Source organism: Salmo salar, chromosome ssa17 (genome assembly GCF_905237065.1).
Source record: "Salmo salar chromosome ssa17, Ssal_v3.1, whole genome shotgun sequence".
Classification (NCBI taxonomy): Eukaryota; Metazoa; Chordata; class Actinopteri; order Salmoniformes; family Salmonidae; genus Salmo; species Salmo salar.
In genome coordinates, this window is record NC_059458.1 from 68067322 (window position 1) to 68088932 (window position 21611).

Here is a 21611-nt window from a genome sequence, read left to right on the forward strand (position 1 = left end):
ACAGGTTAAAGAAGGATTTTAAGCCTTGAGACAATTGAGACATGGAGTGTATATGTGTGTCATTCAGAGGGTGAATGAGCAAGACAAAACATTAAAGTGCCTTTGAATACGGTATGGTAGGTGCCAGGCGCACCTTTGTTTGTGTCAAGAACTGTAACTCTGCAGGTTTTTCCCGCTCAATAGTTTCCCTGTGTATAAAGAATGTTTCACCACCCAAAGGACATCAAGCCAACTTGACACAACTGTGGGAAGCATTGGAGTCAACATGGGCCAGCATCCCTGTGGAATGCATTCTACACCTTGTAGAGTCCATGCCCCCATGAATTGAAGCTGTTCTGAGGACAAAATGGGGTGCAACTCAATACTAGGAAGGTGTTCCTAATGTTGTGTATACTCAGTGTATGTATGTATGCATGTATGTATGTATGTATTATATATATATATACACACACACTGCTCAAAACAATTTAAGGAACACTAAAATAACACATCCTAGATCTGAATGAATGAAATAATCTTATTAAATACTTTTATCTTTACATTGTTGAATGTGCTGACAACAAAATCACACAAAAATAATCAATGGAAATCCAATTTATCAACCCATGGAGGTCTGGATTTGGAGTCACACTCAAAATTAAAGTGGAAAACCACACTACAGGCTGATCCAAATTTGATGTAATGTCCTTAAAACAAGTCAAAATGAGGCTCAGTAGTGTGTGTGGCCTCCACGTGCCTGTATGACCTCCCTACAACGCCTGGGCATGCTCCTGATGAGGTGGCGGATGGTCTCCTGAGGGATCTCCTCCCAGACCTGGACTAAAGCATCCCCCGACTCCTGGACAGTCTGTGGTGCAACGTGGCGTTGGTGGATGGAGCAAGACATGATGTCCCAGATGTGCTCAACTGGATTCAGGTCTGGGGAACGGGCGGGCTAGTCCATAGCATCAATGCCTTCCTCTTGCAGGGACTGCTGACACACTCCAGCCACATGAGGTCTAGCATTGTCTTGCATTAGGAGGAACCCAGGGCCAACCGCACCAGCAATGCCACCCCACACCATGACTGACCCACCGCCAAACCGGTCATACTGGAGGATGTTGCAGGCAGCAGAACGTTCTCCACGGCGTCTCCAGACTCTGTCACGTCTGTCACATGTGCTCAGTGTGAACCTGCTTTCATTTGTGAAGAGCACAGGGCGCCAGTGGCGAATTTGCCAATCTTGGTGTTCTCTGGCAAATGCCAAACGTCCTGCACGGTGTTGGGCTGTAAGCACAACCCCCACCTGTGGACGTCGGGCCCTCATACCACCCTCATGGAGTCTGTTTCTGACCGTTTGAGCAGACACATGCACATTTGTGGCCTGCTGGAGGTCATTTTGCAGGGCTCTGGCAGTGCTCCTCCTACTCCTCCTTGCACAAAGGTGGAGGTAGCGGTCATGCTGCTGTGTTGTTGCCCTCATACGGCCTCCTCCACATCTCCTGATGTACTGGCCTGTCTCCTGGTAGCGCCTCCATGCTCTGGACACTACGCTGACAGACACAGCAAGGTTTCTTGCCACAGCTCGCATTGATGTGCCATCCTGGATGAACTGCACTACCTGAGCCACTTGTGTGGGTTGTAGACTCCGTCTCATGCTACCACTAGAGTGAAAGCACCGCTAGCATTCAAAAGTGACCAAAACATCAGCCAGGAAGCATAGGAACTGAGAAGTGGTCTGTGGTCTCCACCTGCAGAACCACTTCTTTATTGGGGGTGTCTTGCTTATTGCCTATAATTTCCACCTGTTGTCTATTCCATTTGCACAACAGCATGTGAAATGTATTGTCAATCAGTGTTGCTTCCTAAGTGGACAGTTTGATTTCACAGAAGTGTGATTTACTTGGAGTTATTTTTTTGAGCAGTGTACATCTGTTCTGAAAGGCCACAGAGTGTGCAACACCACTAAAAAAGGGGCTAAGCAAGCTCTCCAAACAGGTCAGGGACAAAGTTGTGGAGAAGTAGAGATCAGGGTTGGTTATAAAAAATATCAGAAACTTTGAACATCCCAAGGAGCACCATTAAATCCATTATTAAAAAATGGAAAGAATATGGCACCACAACAAACCTGCCAAGAGAGGGCCGCCCACCAAAACTCACGGACCAGGCAAGGAGGGCATTAATCAGAGAGGCAACAAAGAGACCAAAGATAACCCTGAAGGAGCTGCAAAGCTCGACAGCGGAGATTGGAGTCTCTGTCCATAGGACCACTTTAAGCCGTACACTCCACAGAGCTGGGCTTTACGGAAGAGTGGCCAGAAAAAAGCCATTGCTTAAAGAAAAAAATAAGCAAACACGTGGGAGACTCCCCAAACATATGGAAGAAGGTACTCTGGTCAGATGAGACTAAAATGTAGCTTTTTGACCATCAAGGAAAACGCCATTTCTGGCACAAACCCAACATCTCATCTCCCTGAGGACACCATCCCCACAGTGTTGGTGGCAGCATCATGCTGTGGGGATGTTTTTCATCGACAGGGACTGGGAAACTGGTCAGAACTGAAGGAATGATGGATGGCGCTAAATACAGGGAAATTCTTGAAGGAAACCTGTTTCAGTCTTCCAGAGATTTGAGACTGGGACGGCGGTTCACCTTCTAGCAGTACAATGACCCTAAGCATAGTGCTAAAGCAACACTCGAGTGGTTTAAGGGGAAACATTTAAATGTCTTGGAATGGCCTAGTCAAAGCCCAGACCTCAATCCAATTGAGAATCTGTGGTATTACTTAAAGATTGCTGTACACCAGCGGAACCCATCCAACTTGAAGGAGCTGGAGCAGTTTTGCCTTGAAGAATGGGCAAAAATCCCAGTGGCTAGATGTGCCAAGCTTATAGAGAGACATAAGAGACTTGCAGCTGTAATTTCTGCAGCAAAAGGTGGCTTTACAAAGTATTGCCTTTGGGGGGGTGAATAGATATGCACATTCAAGTTTTCTGGTTTTTTTTTGTCTTATTTCTTGTTTGTGTCATAATACAAAATATTTTGCATCTTCAAGTGGTAGGCATGTTGTGTAAATCAAATGATACAAACCCCCCAAAAATATATTTTAATTCCAGGTTGTAAGGCAACAAAATAGGAAAATTGCCAAGGGGGTGAATACTTTCGCAAGCCACTGTATGTATGTGTCTGTGTGTAAAAAACGTACGTCTTGTGGGACCTGGATGTAGGCGAAGGCGTACTCAGTGGCTTGTGCGGCCAGGGTCCGGGTGCTGAAGGCCGGGGGAATGACAGCCAGGCGCGTGGACGGCACTATCTCTCTCTGTGGAGGTAGAGAGGTAGAGAGAGAAACAGGTTTTAACAGGCCTTTATTGCACCATGCAGAGCTTGGATGTGATGCGTCCTCAACAGAATCAAAGAGCGCAACACAGAAACACTGTTTCACCTCAATTAGAGCTTCTTTCATGCACAAAACAAAGACCTCCCTTAACTACTACATAGACCACTGCTGTAAGCCCAAATATTCAAATACTGGGTCTGGATGAGGAGAGAGATATGGAGGGATATCAACAAAGAGAGAGAGATATGGAGGGACATCAACAAAGAGAGAGATATGGAGGGTTATTGAGAAAGAGATGGAGAAAGGGAGAGCCAGTCTAACTGAAGTCTCTTAGACCAGGGGTTCTCAAACTGGGTCCTGCCCCGCCCGGTGCATGTTTTGGTTTTTGCCCAAGCACGACACAGCTGATTCAAATGATCCCAGCATGACGATAAGAAGGTTATCTGAATCAGCTGTGTCGTGCTTGGGCAAAAAACTAAATGTGCACCGATAGAGGGCTAACTCACGATCCTCTCTCTGCTCTGCAGAGCCCTGATATAATAGCTAGAGATAACCAGTCGCTTCCACAAACCTCCTATCTGATAACAGCAGTGTCAAGACACTCAGGCAGTCAGTCTACTTTTTACATTTTGCTCCAAAAACCAAGATGACGCAGCCACAAAACAACTGTAGACCAAACGACTGAAGAACCCCACTTCAATCCATTCCTTTAGGTTAAATTGGAATGTTGGTTAAAAGGTGCATGTTCCAGGCACAGAGGGACACAGAGTACCATGGAAAACTCAGAGGAAGGCTGGGACAGAGGAAGGCTGGGACAGAGGAAGGCTGGGACAGAGGGAGAGAGAGAGAGGGGAGAGTACAGTAAGAGAGAGGAGAGGGATGACCTTGAGGGAATGACCTCTCTCTATGTTTCTCTTTCTCTCCACACACACACACACACACACACACACACACACACACACACAGGATTTAGGTCACACACAGAATGAGTGGGTAGTAGAAACGTGAGTTTGGAGTAAGGTAGGTGGACGTGATGCCCCTTGAGACAGACACATGCACGCAGACACACACACAAACAGACACACACAGACAGACACACACTGGGCGTGTGGAATTAATATGGGACACCATTGGAGAGTGGAGGACATGTATAAGCCTTAATAACCCATGGTTTAATAGGTGAATGTTTGGACTGCCCACACAGACAGGAAAAATGGGAGATTTATTGAAGACATATAGTTTGACAGTAAATATTGAAATTAAGACCAAATACGATGTGTTCTATGTTTATATGCAAATGACCAGGCCGTAATTTAGGCCCGACGATTTGATTAGGATGGAAAGACACGTTGAAGATCTGAAGTTTGATATTTTAATAGATTATTATTGATGTAAAAAGCTAGACAGTGAATAATAACTGAGTGAGATGGAAAGAAAGAGAGAGAAAGAGATGGAGACAACATTAAAACGTGAGAACGAGAAAGAGAAATAGGGAATTATATAAAAGGAGATTGAGAAAAATAAGAGAGGAAAGAAATGGAGGTAGAGAACACGATAGAGAGGTAGAGAAAACGATAGAGAGAGGTAGAGAACACGATAGAGAGAGAGGTAGAGAAAACGATAGAGAGAGGTAGAGAAAACGATAGAGAGAGAGGTAGAGAAAACGATAGAGAGGTAGAGAAAACGATAGAGAGGTAGAGAACACGATAGAGAGAGGTAGAGAACACGATAGAGAGAGGTAGAGAAAACGATAGAGAGAGGTAGAGAAAACGATAGAGAGAGGTAGAGAACATGATAGAGAGGTAGAGAAAATGATAGAGAGAGGTAGAGAAAACGATAGAGAGAGAGGTAGAGAAAACGATAGAGAGGTAGAGAACACGATAGAGAGAGGTAGAGAACACGATAGAGAGGTAGAGAAAACGATAGAGAGAGGTAGAGAAAACGATAGAGAGAGGTAGAGAAAACGATAGAGAGGTAGAGAACACGATAGAGAGAGGTAGAGAACACGATAGAGAGGTAGAGAAAACGATAGAGAGAGGTAGAGAAAACGATAGAGAGGTAGAGAACACGATAGAGAGAGGTAGAGAACACGATAGAGAGGTAGAGAAAACGGTAGAGAGAGGTAGAGAACACGATAGAGAGAGAGGTAGAGAAAACCATAGAGAGGTAGAGAAAACAATAGAGGTAGAGAAAACGATAGAGAGAGAGGTAGAGAAAACGATAGAGAGGTAGAGAACACGATAGAGAGGTAGAGAAAACGATAGAGAGGTAGAGAACACGATAGAGAGGTAGAGAAAACGATAGAGAGAGGTAGAGAACACGATAGAGAGAGGTAGAGAACACGATAGAGAGAGGTAGAGAACACGATAGAGAGAGGTAGAGAACACGATAGAGAGGTAGAGAAAGCGATAGAGAGAGGTAGAGAAAACGATAGAGAGGTAGAGAAAACGATAGAGAGAGGTAGAGAACACGATAGAGAGGTAGAGAACACGATAGAGAGGTAGAGAAAACGATAGAGAGAGGTAGAGAAAACGATAGAGAGAGGTAGAGAAAACGATAGAGAGAGAGGTAGAGAACACGATAGAGAGGTAGAGAAAACGATAGAGAGAGGTAGAGAACACGATAGAGGTAGAGAAAGCGATAGAGAGAGGTAGAGAAAACGATAGAGAGGTAGAGAAAGCGATAGAGAGGTAGAGAACACGATAGAGAGGTAGAGAAAACGATAGAGAGAGGTAGAGAAAACGATAGAGAGAGGTAGAGAACACGATAGAGAGGTAGAGAACACGATAGAGAGAGGTAGAGAAAACGATAGAGAGGTAGAGAACGCGATAGAGAGGTAGAGAAAACGATAGAGAGAGGTAGAGAAAACGATAGAGAGGTAGAGAACACGATAGAGAGGTAGAGAAAGCGATAGAGAGGTAGAGAAAACGATAGAGAGAGGTAGAGAACACGATAGAGAGGTAGAGAACACGATAGAGAGGTAGAGAACACGATAGAGAGAGGTAGAGAACACGATAGAGAGGTAGAGAAAACGATAGAGAGGTAGAGAAAACGATAGAGAGAGGTAGAGCACACGATAGAGAGGTAGAGAAAACGATAGAGAGAGGTAGAAAACACGATAGAGAGGTAGAGAAAACGATAGAGAGGTAGAGAAAACGATAGAGAGGTAGAGAAAACGATAGAGAGAGGTAGAGAAAACGATAGAGAGAGGTAGAGAAAACGATAGAGAGGTAGAGAAAACGATAGAGAGGTAGAGAAAACAATAGAGAGGTAGAGAAAACGATAGAGAGAGGTAGAGAAAACGATAGAGAGAGGTAGAGAAAACGATAGAGAGGTAGAGAAAACAATAGAGGTAGAGAAAACGATAGAGAGAGGTAGAGAACACGATAGAGAGAGAGGTAGAGAAAACGATAGAGAGAGGTAGAGAAAGCGATAGAGGTAGAGAAAGCGATAGAGAGAGAGGTAGAGAAAACAGAGAGGTAGAGAACAAGATATAGAGAGGTAGAGAAAACGATAGAGAGAGAGGTAGAGAAAGCGATAGAGAGAGGTAGAGAAAACGATAGAGGTAGAGAACACGATAGAGAGGTAGAGAAAACGATAGAGAGGTAGAGAAAACGATAGAGAGAGGTAGAGAAAACGATAGAGAGGTAGAGAAAACGATAGAGAGGTAGAGAAAACGATAGAGAGGTAGAGAAAACGATAGAGAGGTAGAGAAAACGATAGAGAGAGAGGTAGAGAAAACGATAGAGAGAGAGGTAGAGAAAACGATAGAGAGGTAGAGAAAACAATAGAGGTAGAGAAAACGATAGAGAGAGAGGTAGAGAAAACGATAGAGAGAGAGGTAGAGAAAGCGATAGAGAGAGAGGTAGAGAAAACGATAGAGAGAGAGGTAGAGAAAACGATAGAGAGAGGTAGAGAAAGCGATAGAGAGAGGTAGAGAAAGCGATAGAGAGAGAGGTAGAGAAAGCGATAGAGAGAGAGGTAGAGAAAACAGAGAGGTAGAGAACAAGATATAGAGAGGTAGAGAAAACGATAGAGAGAGAGGTAGAGAAAACAATAGAGAGGTAGAGAACAAGATAGAGAGGTAGAGAACAAGATAGAGGTAGAGAAAGCGAGAGAGAGGTAGAGAACACGATAGAGAGGTAGAGAACACGATAGAGAGAGGTAGAGAAAACGATAGAGAGAGGTAGAGAACGAGATAGAGAGGTAGAGAACACGATAGAGAGGTAGAGAACACGATAGAGAGGTAGAGAAAACGATAGAGAGAGGTAGAGAAAGCGATAGAGAGGTAGAGAAAACGATAGAGAGGTAGAGAACACGATAGAGGTAGAGAAAGCGATAGAGAGGTAGAGAAAGCGATAGAGGTAGAGAAAGCGATAGAGAGGTAGAGAAAGCGATAGAGAGGTAGAGAAAGTGATAGAGAGGTAGAGAACAAGATAGAGAGGTAGAGAACAAGATAGAGAGGTAGAGAACAAGATAGAGAGGTAGAGAACAAGATAGAGAGGTAGAGAACAAGATAGAGGTAGAGAAAGCGATAGAGAGAGGTAGCGAAAACGAGAGAGAGGTAGAGAACGAGATAGAGAGAGGTAGAGAAAACGATAGAGAGAGAGGTAGAGAAAGCAATAGAGAGGCTAGAGAAAGCGATAGAGAGGTAGAGAAAGCGATAGAGAGGTAGAGAAAGCGATAGAGAGGTAGAGAAAGCGATAGAGAGGTAGAGAAAGCGATAGAGAGGTAGAGAAAGCGATAGAGAGAGGTAGAGAAAGCGATAGAGAGAGAGGTAGAGAAAGCAATAGAGAGGCTAGAGAAAGCGATAGAGAGGTAGAGAAAGCGATAGAGAGAGGTAGAGAAAGCGATAGAGAGGTAGAGAAAGCGATAGAGAGAGGTAGAGAAAACGATAGAGAGAGGTAGAGAAAACGATAGAGAGGTAGAGAAAGCGATAGAGAGAGGTAGAGAAAACGATAGAGAGAGGTAGAGAAAGCGATAGAGAGAGAGGTAGAGAAAGCGATAGAGAGGTAGAGAAAGCGATAGAGAGAGGCAGAGAAAACGATAGAGAGAGGTAGAGAAAGCGATAGAGAGAGAGGTAGAGAAAGCAATAGAGAGGTAGAGGGACAGACAAGAGAGAGGAGAGCCAGAGAGATTAAAAACATAGATGAAGAGAGATATAGAAAGAAAGAGGGAGAAAGGGAGAGAGAGAAAGCCATCCATAGCAGCAGCTTCCCAGTTGTTGTGGGGGCTCCCAGCCAGCTCAGAGAGAATCACACTTTCAGCAACATGCCAGGACGCATCGCGTCTGCCATACTCAGCCCTGGGCGCCCGCTATGAGGTCACCGGCCCGACGCACACAAAAGCACCGCACAGCACCATGGGTAATCTCCCATGGGGAGAGGGTCGGCTGGATGGGCCACTTTGTGGCGGTGGTACGACACAGATGTGCAGAGATGCGTACACACACACACACACACACACACACACACACACACACACACACACACACACACACACACACACACACACACACACACACACACACACACACACACACACACACACACACACACACACACACACACACACACACACAGACATACGCAGTGCTTTCGTCATCCAGAGAATATAGAAAGAGAGAAAAGGCCTGCAGAGCCATTTCCCAGAATAACAGCTCAGATAGGGATTATATTACTGGGAATATGGACCTCTGAAGACAGAAACAACAAAGCCTCAACTACATAGGACATGATTGATGCCCTGCTTGATGGCGCTGTACGGCTAAAGTTATTTTGATTCTGGGAAAGTGATTCAAGTGAATCGCATTCAGCCACAGAGTTAGCCACAGAGTTAGCCACAGTTGGCCATTAACGAGGCTGGTGCTCGATGCTAACCTGATAGAGCATCATCTCAGTCAGAGGAGAGACATAGGACCATCCTTCAAAAGACAAGTGATAGTTCTTTAATGATGGCTACTTACCACTACACTTGTCGTTGTCGAGCTGAAGTCAGCTTCAAATGCATGTGGATTCACATACACAAACACACGAACAGGGACACACACACACACGAACGAACAGGGACACACACACACACGAACGAACAGACACACACACACACACGAACAGGGACACACACACACGAACACACACACACACGAACAGGGACACACACACACACACGGTCACACACACAAACAGACACAAACACACAGGCAGGCACACACGTAGAGAGGGATACAGCTATAAAGGTACTCACGTAGAGAGGGATACAGCTATAAAGGTACTCACGTAGAGAGGGATACAGCTATAAAGGTACTCACGTAGAGAGGGATACAGCTATAAAGGTACTCACGTAGAGAGGGATACAGCTATGAATGTACTCACGTAGAGAGGGATACAGCTATAAAGATACTCACGTAGAGAGGGATGCAGCTATAAAGGTACTCACGTAGAGAGGGATACAGCTATAAAGGTACTCACGTAGAGAGGGATACAGCCATGAAGATACTCACGTAGAGAGGGATACAGCTATAAAGGTACTCACGTAGAGATGGATACAGCCATGAAGATACTCACGTAGAGAGGGATACAGCTATGAAGGTACTCACGTAGAGAGGGATACAGCTATAAAGGTACTCACGTAGAGAGGGATACAGCCATGAAGATACTCACGTAGAGAGGGATACAGCTATAAAGGTACTCACGTAGAGAGGGATACAGCTATAAAGGTACTCACGTAGAAAGGGATACAGCTATAAAGATACTCACGTAGAGAGGGATGCAGCTATAAAGGTACTCACGTAGAGAGGGATACAGCTATAAAGGTACTCACGTAGAGAGGGATGCAGCTATAAAGGTACTCACGTAGAGAGGGATACAGCTATGAAGATACTCACGTAGAGAGGGATGCAGCTATAAAGGTACTCACGTAGAGAGGGATACAGCTATGAAGGTACTCACGTAGAGAGGGATACAGCTATGAAGGTACTCACGTAGAGGGATACAGCTATGAAGGTACTCACGTAGAAAGGGATACAGCTATAAAGGTACTCGCGTAGAGAGGGATACAGCTATAAAGATACTCACGTAGAGAGGGATACAGCTATAAAGGTACTCACGTAGAGAGGGATACAGCTATAAAGGTACTCACGTAGAGAGGGATACAGCTATAAAGGTACTCACGTAGAGAGGGATACAGCTATAAAGGTACTCACGTAGAGAGGGATACAGCTATGAAGGTACTCACGTTGCCATAGTCGATGTAGAACACATGGACCTTTGCTGGCGATTGAACTTTCTCCACCCGGGCTCTGTACCTTTAGAGAGGTAAGTGAAAGAACAGATGGAGGGGAAGATGAGAGAGGGAAAGAAAGGTGAGAATTGAAAGAAAGAAGAGAGATGGAGATGTAGAGTAAGAGTGATAGAGATGGAGATAGAGAGAGAGAGAAAGGAGAGAGAGAGAGAAGATGAGAGAGAGAAGATGAGAGAGAGAAAGAAAGGAGAGAGAAAGGGGAGAGAGAGATGAGAGAGAGAAGATGAGAGAAAGAAAGGGGAGAGAGAATATGAGAGAGAGAAAGAAGATGAGAGAGAAGATGAGGGAGAGAAAGAAGATGAGAGAGAGAAAGAAGATGAGAGAGAAAGAAGATGAGAGAGAGAGAGAAGATGAGAGAGAGAAGATGAGAGCGAGACAGAAGATGAGAGAGAGAGAAGGGGGAGAGAGAGAAGATGAGAGAGAGAGATGAGAGAGAGAGAGAGAAGGGGGAGAGAGAGAGAAGATGAGAGAGAGAGATGAGAGAGAGAGAAGATGAGAGAGAGAGAAGAGAGAGAGAGAAAGGGGAGAGAGAGAGAAAGGGGAGAGAGAAGATGACGGAGAGAGAAGATGACAGAGAGAAGATGAGAGAGAGAAAGGGGAGAGAGAAAGGGGAGAGAGAGAAGATGAGAGAGGGAGAAGATGAGAGAGGGAGGTACAAGGAGATGAGTAAATCATTCCATTCTTATTTCCCAGGAGAGCTGCTGTGGTGGTGGATATGTCTGCAGTGATAAGGTCTTTGAGGAGAGAGAGATCCTATGGGATTTGAAATGTTTCATTTCAGACAGGCCACTGTATAGAAACAGAGGGAATTATATTGGCCTGTTTGACTTGTTCATTTCAGGGGGTGTGTGAGAAATCTTACGTCTACAATCTAAGCCTACAGTACCAGAAAAGCACATAATCAAAAACAAAAAGTACTGAAGCCAATTGGTGAAGTGCATTGTGGGATAGCTAAGTGGGAGGAAGAGGCGAGTCAAAGAGCCTGTCAATCACTGTGTGGCCCACATCACCCACATTAACCTGAGGAGGAGAGGAGAGACAGGATGGACAGAAGGAGAAAACAAACGCTACTAACAGTTAGGCAACGGTGGAGTGGACACAACAGGGGAGAGAGAGACAGACAGAATGATGAGAGAGGAGAGAGATAGAGAGAGAAAGAGACAGAATGATAGACGCACAGACTCATTCAGAACTCCTCAGTGGCTGCATTCAACAGGCCTTGAAAGGAACCCAACCCTAATTAGTCTTTAATAAAACCAGCAAACCTCCCTCCCTCCCTCTCAGAATAAAGAAGTACAACACTCACTATGGTTGGAAATTACTTCAACGAATAACAGAACAACAGGTCCCGGAAGAAACACTAAAACAAAAACCGTATTTTGCATAAAAAGGAAGAAGCGCTGCTTTTCCTGGATAGGAGTAACAATAGACTGGTGCTCTCCATACAAAACAGCCACAGGGAGATTAGGAAGTACGAGTGAACAAGAAGATAATAAAAAATCCCAGCCACTGCATCTCACAGATGGCTCTTTTGAAAGCTCTCCTCAACTATCGCTGGCGGATGCCAAAACTTAAAGGTTTTTGTTCCCAGAAGTTGAGTGAGGGGAGAGGGGGAGGGAGATGAGCTGTCCACCTGGCTAGGGAGGGGTGAGTCTCTATTTTTAATATCAGTTTGGCATTTCCCTTCTCTCCCTCTCCCCCTCTCCTTCCGACCGTCTCTCTCTCGGTCACCTCCTTGACGGGGCCCAAAGTCACAGCAGACACCCGGAGGCGCCCACCCGACGCACTTCGCCTCCGTGACTACCATCTGTCCCCGCTACCATCTGTAAACTTCACCGGCAACATCCGGTGTACCGGCTGGGTTGACGAGGGCTCAACACCTCTACAAAGCTCTGTTCTAAAAGGGGCCCTCTTAAAAACCAGGGCCCTTCAGGAGCCATGACTTTGTGATGTCCCTTTTATCACTGAGCAGATTTAAAATCAGAAACAGTATAAAGAAAGGGGAGATAAATAGGTAGGACGCTTTGCATTTTGGAGAGTTGATACCTGGCCTTTATAAACGTCAAAGGTCTATATAAGAATAGGTCCAGGCAAAAAGCCAATTAGAGAGGGTGTAGGTTACTCACATCCAGGTTAAGGGCGGAGCTTATCAGTTGCTCTAATATGATCCTCTAATGTACATTTTGTCTGAACCCAACTGCCAACTATTAGCCCCGACTTGGGCACTAGCCATAAGGAAAGGGGATTGATTGGGCACTAGCCATAAGGAAAGGGGATTGATTGGGCACTAGCCATAAGGAAAGGGGATTGATTGGGCACTAGCCATAAGAAAAGGGGTTTGATTGGGCACTAGCCATAAGGAAAGGGGTTTGATTGGGCACTAGCCATAAGGAAAGGGGTTTGATTGGGCACTAGCCATAAGGAAAGGGGTTTGATTGGGCACTAGCCATAAGGAAAGGGGATTGATTGGGCACTAGCCATAAGGAAAGGGGATTGATTGGGCACTAGCCATAAGGAAAGGGGATTGATTGTAGGACCAATAGCTCTCTCTTTAACAGAAAGATCAGTTCCAAGACCTCAACATAGGGTCAAGTATTTTACTACACATTAAAAGGGAGACATTGCAGAACCATGTGACAGAAAGACAAAACACGTACCACTCTCCGTCGGCGGTGAAATTGGCGATGCAGTAGTCCCCTCGGCGGGCGGCGTACGAGCCCTCCACTGGGGGCTGGGCGGCGATCTCTGCCCTCATGGTCTCCATCAGGTTCTCTAGCTGGGTGCCTGAGGGGCGGGGAGAGAGAGAGAGAGAGGGAAGAGGAGGAGCATGGACTGCTTCACTTTTGGTCTCTGTTTGAATACATTGAGTCCATTCCTGTTAGCATAGAGCCTGGTTGGAATAGTTTGAAAATACATGTAAAGTACTTAGAACACGCATCTCTTCCTTGCAGTAATCACTAATCTACCATGATTGGATAGGTGAAAGTGATGGTTCCACTACAATGCTTTGACCAATAACGTCACATTAAATCAGTGATTTGTCCAAGGACAAGCGATAGGTGACAGGGAGAAGTTTTCAATTTCTACAAACAGGCCCTTTGACTAGATGCAAACGGTGTTAGTATTTGGCTCATTTCCCATGTATCACTGTTGAGCCATACAGCGCTCTGCCCCAAAATGGACGCCCGATCGCAGTAACCACCATGGGGAAATTGGTCATCTCCGTTTCCTGTAGTAATTGTCACTGCATTATCACCATGTCACAAATGCTAAATAATCCTATTTCTACTAGCATTACCATCAGTGGAGACAGTAAAAAGATTGCTCTCTGTGACATGTGTTTACCAGTCATCAACCCATTATCGTGTATGGGAGAACTTTTAGGTGAAGATTCCAGAAAATGTGGCGGTGGATAATATCCATGTTTTGAAGAGGATGATAAGAGCCTCAGACTGTGTGGATTCAGACTGCAATCACTAGTCGAGTCATTTTCGCTCAGCAGTAACAAATGGCTAGCTGTCAGGGCTGATGGCTCGGAGTGTGTGTGAAGAAGTATGGGATGTGTGTGCGTGCGTGTGTGAGAGAGAGTGTGAAGAGAGTGCAGATCGCTTACTCCAGCTAGTTTAGCAAAGTGCCGATGTTGAAATTACATGGTGATTTGTTGACATCCTATTCCCATTGATTTCCCCTTGGGCCTTGGGCAATGTAACAACCAGGGCTACACACTGACTCCAAAAAATAATGCCCCTTCGTCTGCACAGCAAGTGTGTGTGTGTGTGTGTGTGTGTGTGTGTGTGTGTGTGTGTGTGTGTGTGTGTGTGTGGGGGGGGCTGGACATGGAAACATTCTCAACGATTGATGAAAAAAGTAATTATTTCAAAGATGGCGGAGAAAAGCAACACTAAAAGCAAGCAGTCAATTCTATAATTGCAAGTAATGAACATGCTACTCCACCCATACCACTTCTATAATTGCTAGTAATGAACATGCTACTCCACCCATACCACTTCTATAATTGCTAGTAATGAACATGCTACTCCACCCATACCACTTCTATAATTGCTAGTAATGAACATGCTACTCCACCCATACCACTTCTATAATTGCTAGTAATGAACATGCTACTCCACCCATACCACTTCTATAATTGCTAGTAATGAACATGCTACTCCACCCATACCACTTCTATAATTGCTAGTAATGAACATGCTACTCCACCCATACCACTTCTATAATTGCTAGTAATGAACATGCTACTCCACCCATACCACTTCTATAATTGCTAGTAATGAACATGCTACTCCACCCATACCACTTCTATAATTGCTAGTAATGAACATGCTACTCCACCCATACCACTTCTATAATTGCTAGTAATGAACATGCTACTCCACCCATACCACTTCTATAATTGCTAGTAATGAACATGCTACTCCACCCATACCACACAGAGGACTGGTGGTCGTTTCCCTTTGTTGTGAGCCAGGTTGATAGAGGTGATGTTTCAGCATGTGCCCGGGGGGGGGTTCCGCCACACACACGCAGACGTTCCCCCCCTAGACGTTCACACACGCAGACGTTCCCCCCCTAGACGTTCCCCCCTCAGACGTCCCCCCCTAGACGTTCCCCTCTAGACGTTCCCCCCTTAGACGTTCCCCCCTAGACGTTTCCCCCCCAGACGTTTCCCCCAGACGTTCATACACGTAGACGGTCCTCCCTAGGCGTTCCCCACCTAGACGTTCCCCCCTTAGACGTTCCCCCTTAGACGTTCCCCCCTAGACGTTCCCCCTAGACGTCCCCCCTAGACGTTCCCCCCTAGACGTTTCCCCCTAGACGTTTCCCCCTAGACGTTCCCCCCCTTACACGTTCCCCCCTAGACGTTTCCCCCTAGACGTTTCCCCCCTAGACGTTACCCCCAGACGTTACCCCCCTAGACGTTCCCCCCAGATGTTCATACACGTAGACATTCCCCCTAGACGTTCCCCCCTAGACGTTCCCCCTAGACGTTCACACGCAGACGTTCCCCCCAGACGTTCCCCCCAGACGTTCCCCCCTAGACGTTCACACACGCAGATGTTCCCCCCTAGACGTTCACACACGCAGACGTCCCCCTCTAGACGTTCCCCCTAGACGTTCCCCCCTAGACGTTCCCCCCTAGACGTTTCCCCCCTAGACGTTCCCCTCTAGACGTTCCCCCCTAGACGTTCCCCTCTAGACGTTCTCCCCTAGACGTTCACACACGCAGACGTTCCCCCTAGACGTTCCCCCCTAGACGTTCCCCCCTAGACGTTCCCCCCCTAGACGTTCCCCCCTAGACGTTCCCCCCCAGACGTTTCCCCCCCTAGACGTTCCGCCCAGACGTTTCCCCCCTAGACGTTCCCCCAGACGTTTCCCCCCTAGACGTTCCCCCCAGATGTTCATACACGTAGACATTCCCCCCTAGACGTTCCCCCCTAGACGTTCCCCCCTAGACGTTCACACGCAGACGTTCCCCCAGACGTTCCCCCCTAGACGTTCACACACGCAGATGTTCCCCCTAGACGTTCACACACGCAGACGTTCCCCCCCTAGACGTTCCCCCTAGACGTTCCCCCCTAGACGTTTCCCCCCTAGACGTTCCCCTCTAGACGTTCCCCCTAGACGTTCCCCTCTAGACGTTCTCCCCTAGACGTTCACACACGCAGACGTTCCCCCCTAGACGTTCCCCTCTAGACGTTCCCCCCAGACGTTCCCCTCTAGACGTTCCCCCCTAGACGTTCCCCTCTAGACGTTCCCCCCAGACGTTTCCCCCCCTAGACGTTCCCCCTAGACGTTCCCCCCAGACGTTCATACACGTAGACGGTCCCCCCTAGGCGTTCCCCACCTAGACGCTCCCCCTAGACGTTCCCCCTTAGACGTTCCCCCTTAGACGTTCCCCCCTAGACGTTCCCCCCTAGACGTTCCCCCCTAGACGTTCCCCCCTAGACGTTCCCCCTTAGACGTTCCCCCCTAGACGTTCCCCCCTAGATGTTCCCCCCTTCGACGTTCCCCCTAGACGTTCACACACGCAGACGTTCCCCCCTAGACGTTCCACCCCTGGACGTTCCACCCCTGGACGTTCCACCTCTAGACGTTCACACACCAATCTGCGTAATCAGTGGCCCATGAGCTTGATGCGTTACGGAAATGTGACATGGAGGAGCTCCCCCACTGCATTACCAACACTACTGAATGGGGGAGGTGTGTGTGTGTTGGAGGGAGGTGTGTGTGTATTGGAGGGAGGTGTGTGTGTGTGTGTGTGTTGGAGGGAGGTGTGTGTATTGGAGGGAGTGTGTGTGTGTGTGTGTTGGAGGGAGGTGTGTGTGTATTGGAGGGAGGTGTGTGTGTGTTGGAGGGAGGTGTGTGTGTGTTGGAGGGAGATGTGTGTGTGTGTGTTGGAGGGAGGTGTGTGTGTGTGTGTTGGAGGGAGGTGTGTGTGTATTGGAGGGAGGTGTGTGTGTGTTGGAGGGAGGTGTGTGTGTATTGGAAGGAGGGTGTGTGTGTATTGGAGGGAGGTGTGTGTGTATTGGAGGGAGGTGTGTGTGTGTTGGAGGGAGGTGTGTGTGTGTTGGAGGGAGGTGTGTGTGTATTGGAGGGAGGTGTGTGTGTGTTGGAGGGAGGTGTGTGTGTGTGTTGGAGGGAGAGTGTGTGTGTGTATTGGAGGGAGGTGTGTGTGTGTTGGAGGGAGGTGTGTGTGTATTGGAGGGAGGTGTGTGTGTATTGGAGGGAGGTGTGTGTGTGTTGGAGGGAGGTGTGTGTGTGTGTTGGAGGGAGGTGTGTGTGTGTGTGTGTGTTGGAGGGAGGTGTGTGTGTGTTGGAGGGAGGTGTGTGTGTATTGGAAGGAGGTGTGTGTGTATTGGAGGGAGGTGTGTGTGTATTGGAGGGAGGTGTGTGTGTGTTGGAGGGAGGTGTGTGTGTGTTGGAGGGAGGTGTGTGTGTATTGGAGACGTTCCCCCCTAGACGTTCCCCTCTAGACGTTCCCCTCTAGACGTTCCCCCCTAGACGTTCCCCCCTAGACGTTCCCCCCTAGACGTTCCCCTCTAGACGTTCCCCTCTAGACGTTCCCCCTAGACGTTCCCCTCTAGACGTTCCCCTCTAGACGTTCCCCCTAGACGTTCCCCTCTAGACGTTCCCCTCTAGACGTTCCCCCTAGACGTTCCCCTCTAGACGTTCCCCCCTAGACGTTCCCCTCTAGACGTTCTCCCCTAGACGTTCACACACGCAGACGTTCCCCCCTAGACGTTCCCCTCTAGACGTTCCCCCCTAGACGTTCCCCTCTAGACGTTCCCCCCTAGACGTTCCCCTCTAGACGTTTCCCCCCCTAGACGTTCCCCCCAGACGTTTCCCCCCCTAGACGTTCCCCCCAGACGTTCATACACGTAGGCGTTCCCCACCTAGACGCTCCCCCTAGACGTTCCCCCTTAGACGTTCCCCCTTAGACGTTCCCCCCTAGACGTTCCCCCCTAGACGCTCCCCCCTAGACGTTCCCCCCTAGACGTTCCCCCTTAGACGTTCCCCCCTAGACGTTCCCCCCTAGACGTTCCCCCTAGACGTTCCCCCCTAGACGTTCCCCCTAGACGTTCCCCCCTAGACGCTCCCCCTAGACGTTCCCCCTTAGACGTTCCCCCTAGACGTTCCCCCCTAGACGTTCCCCCCTAGACGCTCCCCCCTAGACGTTCCCCCCTAGACGTTCCCCCCTAGACGTTCCCCCCTAGACGCTCCCCCTAGACGTTCCCCCCTTAGACGTTCCCCCCTAGACGTTCCCCCCTAGACGTTCCCCCCTAGACGTTCCCCCTAGACGTTCCCCCCTAGACGCTCCCCCTAGACGTTCCCCCTTAGACGTTCCCCCCTAGACGTCCCCCCCTAGACGTTCCCCCCTAGACGTTCCCCCCTAGACGTTCCCCCTAGACGTTCCCCCCTAGACGTTCCCCCCTAGACGCTCCCCCTAGACGTTCCCCCTTAGACGTTCCCCCCTAGACGTTCCCCCCTAGACGTTCCCCCTAGACGTCCCCCCTAGATGTTCCCCCCTTCGACGTTCCCCCAAGATGTTCCCCCTAGACGTTCACACACGCAGACGTTCCCCCCTAGACGTTCCCCCCCTAGACGTTCCACCCCTGGACGTTCCACCCCTGGACGTTCACACACCAATCTGCGTAATCAGTGGCCCATGAGCTTGATGCGTTACGGAAATGTGACATGGAGGAGCTCCCCCACTGCATTACCAACACTACTGAATGGGGGAGGTGTGTGTGTGTTGGAGGGAGGTGTGTGTGTATTGGAGGGAGGTGTGTGTGTGTGTGTTGGAGGGAGATGTGTGTGTGTTGGAGGGAGGTGTGTGTGTATTGGAGGGAGGTGTGTGTGTGTGTGTTGGAGGGAGGTGTGTGTGTGTTGGAGGGAGGTGTGTGTGTATTGGAGGGAGGTGTGTGTGTGTGTTGGAGGGAGGTGTGTGTGTGTGTTGGAGGGAGGTGTGTGTGTGTGTTGGAGGGAGGTGTGTGTGTGTGTTGGAGGGAGGTGTGTGTGTGTGTTGGAGGGAGGTGTGTGTGTGTTGGAGGGAGGTGTGTGTGTGTGTGTTGGAGGGAGGTGTGTGTGTGTGTGTTGGAGGGAGGTGTGTGTGTGTTGGAGGGAGGTGTGTGTGTATTGGAGGGAGGTGTGTGTGTGTTGGAGGGAGGTGTGTGTGTATTGGAGGGAGATGTGTGTGTGTGTGTGTTGGAGGGAGGTGTGTGTGTATTGGAGGGAGGGGTGTGTGTGTTGGAGGGAGGTGTGTGTGTGTTGGAGGGAGGTGTGTGTGTGTTGGAGGGAGGTGTGTGTGTATTGGAGAGAGAAGTGTGTGTATTGGAGGGAGGTGTGTGTGTATTGGAGGGAGGTGTGTGTGTATTGGAGGGAGGTGTGTGTGTGTGTTGGAGGGAGGTGTGTGTGTGTGTGTTGGAGGGAGCTGTGTGTGTGTGTTGGAGGGAGAGGTGTGTGTGTGTTGGAGGGAGGTGTGTGTGTGTGTGTTGGAGGGAGGTGTGTGTGTGTGTGTTGGAGGGAGGTGTGTGTGTGTGTGTTGGAGGGAGGTGTGTGTGTGTGTGTTGGAGGGAGGTGTGTGTGTGTGTGTTGGAGGGAGGTGTGTGTGTGTTGGAGGGAGGTGTGTGTGTTGGAGGGAGGTGTGTGTGTGTTGGAGGGAGGTGTGTGTGTGTTGGAGGGAGGTGTGTGTGTGTGTTGGAGGGAGGTGTGTGTGTGTGTTGGAGGGAGGTGTGTGTGTGTGTTGGAGGGAGGTGTGTGTGTGTGTTGGAGGGAGGTGTGTGTGTGTTGGAGGGAGGTGTGTGTGTATTGGAGGGAGGTGTGTGTGTGTGTGTTGGAGGGAGATGTGTGTGTGTTGGAGGGAGGTGTGTGTGTATTGGAGGGAGGTGTGTGTGTGTGTGTTGGAGGGAGGTGTGTGTGTGTGTTGGAGGGAGGTGTGTGTGTGTGTTGGAGGGAGGTGTGTGTGTGTTGGAGGGAGGTGTGTGTGTGTTGGAGGGAGGTGTGTGTGTATTGGAGACGTTCCCCCCTAGACGTTCCCCTCTAGACGTTCCCCCCTAGACGTTCCCCCCTAGACGTTCCCCCCTAGACGTTCCCCTCTAGACGTTCCCCTCTAGACGTTCCCCCCTAGACGTTCCCCTCTAGACGTTCCCCTCTAGACGTTCCCCCTAGACGTTCCCCTCTAGACGTTCCCCTCTAGACGTTCCCCCCTAGACGTTCCCCTCTAGACGTTCCCCCCTAGACGTTCCCCTCTAGACGTTCTCCCCTAGACGTTCACACACGCAGACGTTCCCCCCTAGACGTTCCCCTCTAGACGTTCCCCCCTAGACGTTCCCCTCTAGACGTTTCCCCCCCTAGACGTTCCCCCCAGACGTTTCCCCCCCTAGACGTTCCCCCCAGACGTTCATACACGTAGGCGTTCCCCACCTAGACGCCCCCCCTAGACGTTCCCCCTTAGACGTTCCCCCTTAGACGTTCCCCCCTAGACGTTCCCCCTAGACGCTTCCCCCCTAGACGCTCCCCCTAGACGTTCCCCCCTAGACGTTCCCCCCTTAGACGTTCCCCCCTAGACGTTCCCCCCCTAGACGTTCCCCCCCTAGACGTTCCCCCTAGACGTTCCCCCTAGACGCTCCCCCTAGACGTTCCCCCTTAGACGTTCCCCCCTAGACGTTCCCCCCTAGACGTTCCCCCCTAGACGCTCCCCCCTAGACGTTCCCCCCCTAGACGTTCCCCCCCTAGACGTTCCCCCCTAGACGCTCCCCCCTAGACGTTCCCCCTTAGACGTTCCCCCCTAGACGTTCCCCCTAGACGTTCCCCCCTAGACGTTCCCCCCTAGACGTTCCCCCCTAGACGCTCCCCCTAGACGTTCCCCCTTAGACGTTCCCCCCTAGACGTTCCCCCCTAGACGTTCCCCCCTAGACGTTCCCCCCTAGACGTTCCCCCTAGACGTTCCCCCTAGACGTTCCCCCCTAGACGTTCCCCCCTAGACGCTCCCCCTAGACGTTCCCCCTTAGACGTTCCCCCCTAGACGTTCCCCCTAGACGTTCCCCCCTAGACGTCCCCCCTAGATGTTCCCCCCTTCGACGTTCCCCCAAGATGTTCCCCCCTAGACGTTCACACACGCAGACGTTCCCCCCTAGACGTTCCCCCCTAGACGTTCCACCCCTGGACGTTCCACCCCTGGACGTTCACACACCAATCTGCGTAATCAGTGGCCCATGAGCTTGATGCGTTACGGAAATGTGACATGGAGGAGCTCCCCACTGCATTACCAACACTACTGAATGGGGGAGGTGTGTGTGTGTTGGAGGGAGGTGTGTGTGTATTGGAGGGAGGTGTGTGTGTGTGTGTTGGAGGGAGATGTGTGTGTGTTGGAGGGAGGTGTGTGTGTATTGGAGGGAGGTGTGTGTGTGTGTGTTGGAGGGAGGTGTGTGTGTGTTGGAGGGAGGTGTGTGTGTATTGGAGGGAGGTGTGTGTGTG

The 21611-nt window shown here is 49.3% G+C and overlaps 1 protein-coding gene across 1 annotated transcript in view; it reads right to left on the reverse strand.

The window, feature by feature from the left end:
* LOC106609571 (staphylococcal nuclease domain-containing protein 1) overlaps positions 1-21611 on the reverse strand; it is a 341791-nt gene that overhangs the window by 41528 nt on the left and 278652 nt on the right. The window contains exons 19-21 of the mRNA XM_045700024.1: positions 13274-13400; positions 10551-10620; positions 3186-3299 (exon numbers count right to left, since the gene is read on the reverse strand). Of these exons, the coding sequence (XP_045555980.1) occupies positions 3186-3299; positions 10551-10620; positions 13274-13400 (311 nt within the window). The remainder of the gene's footprint in view (positions 1-3185; positions 3300-10550; positions 10621-13273; positions 13401-21611) is intronic.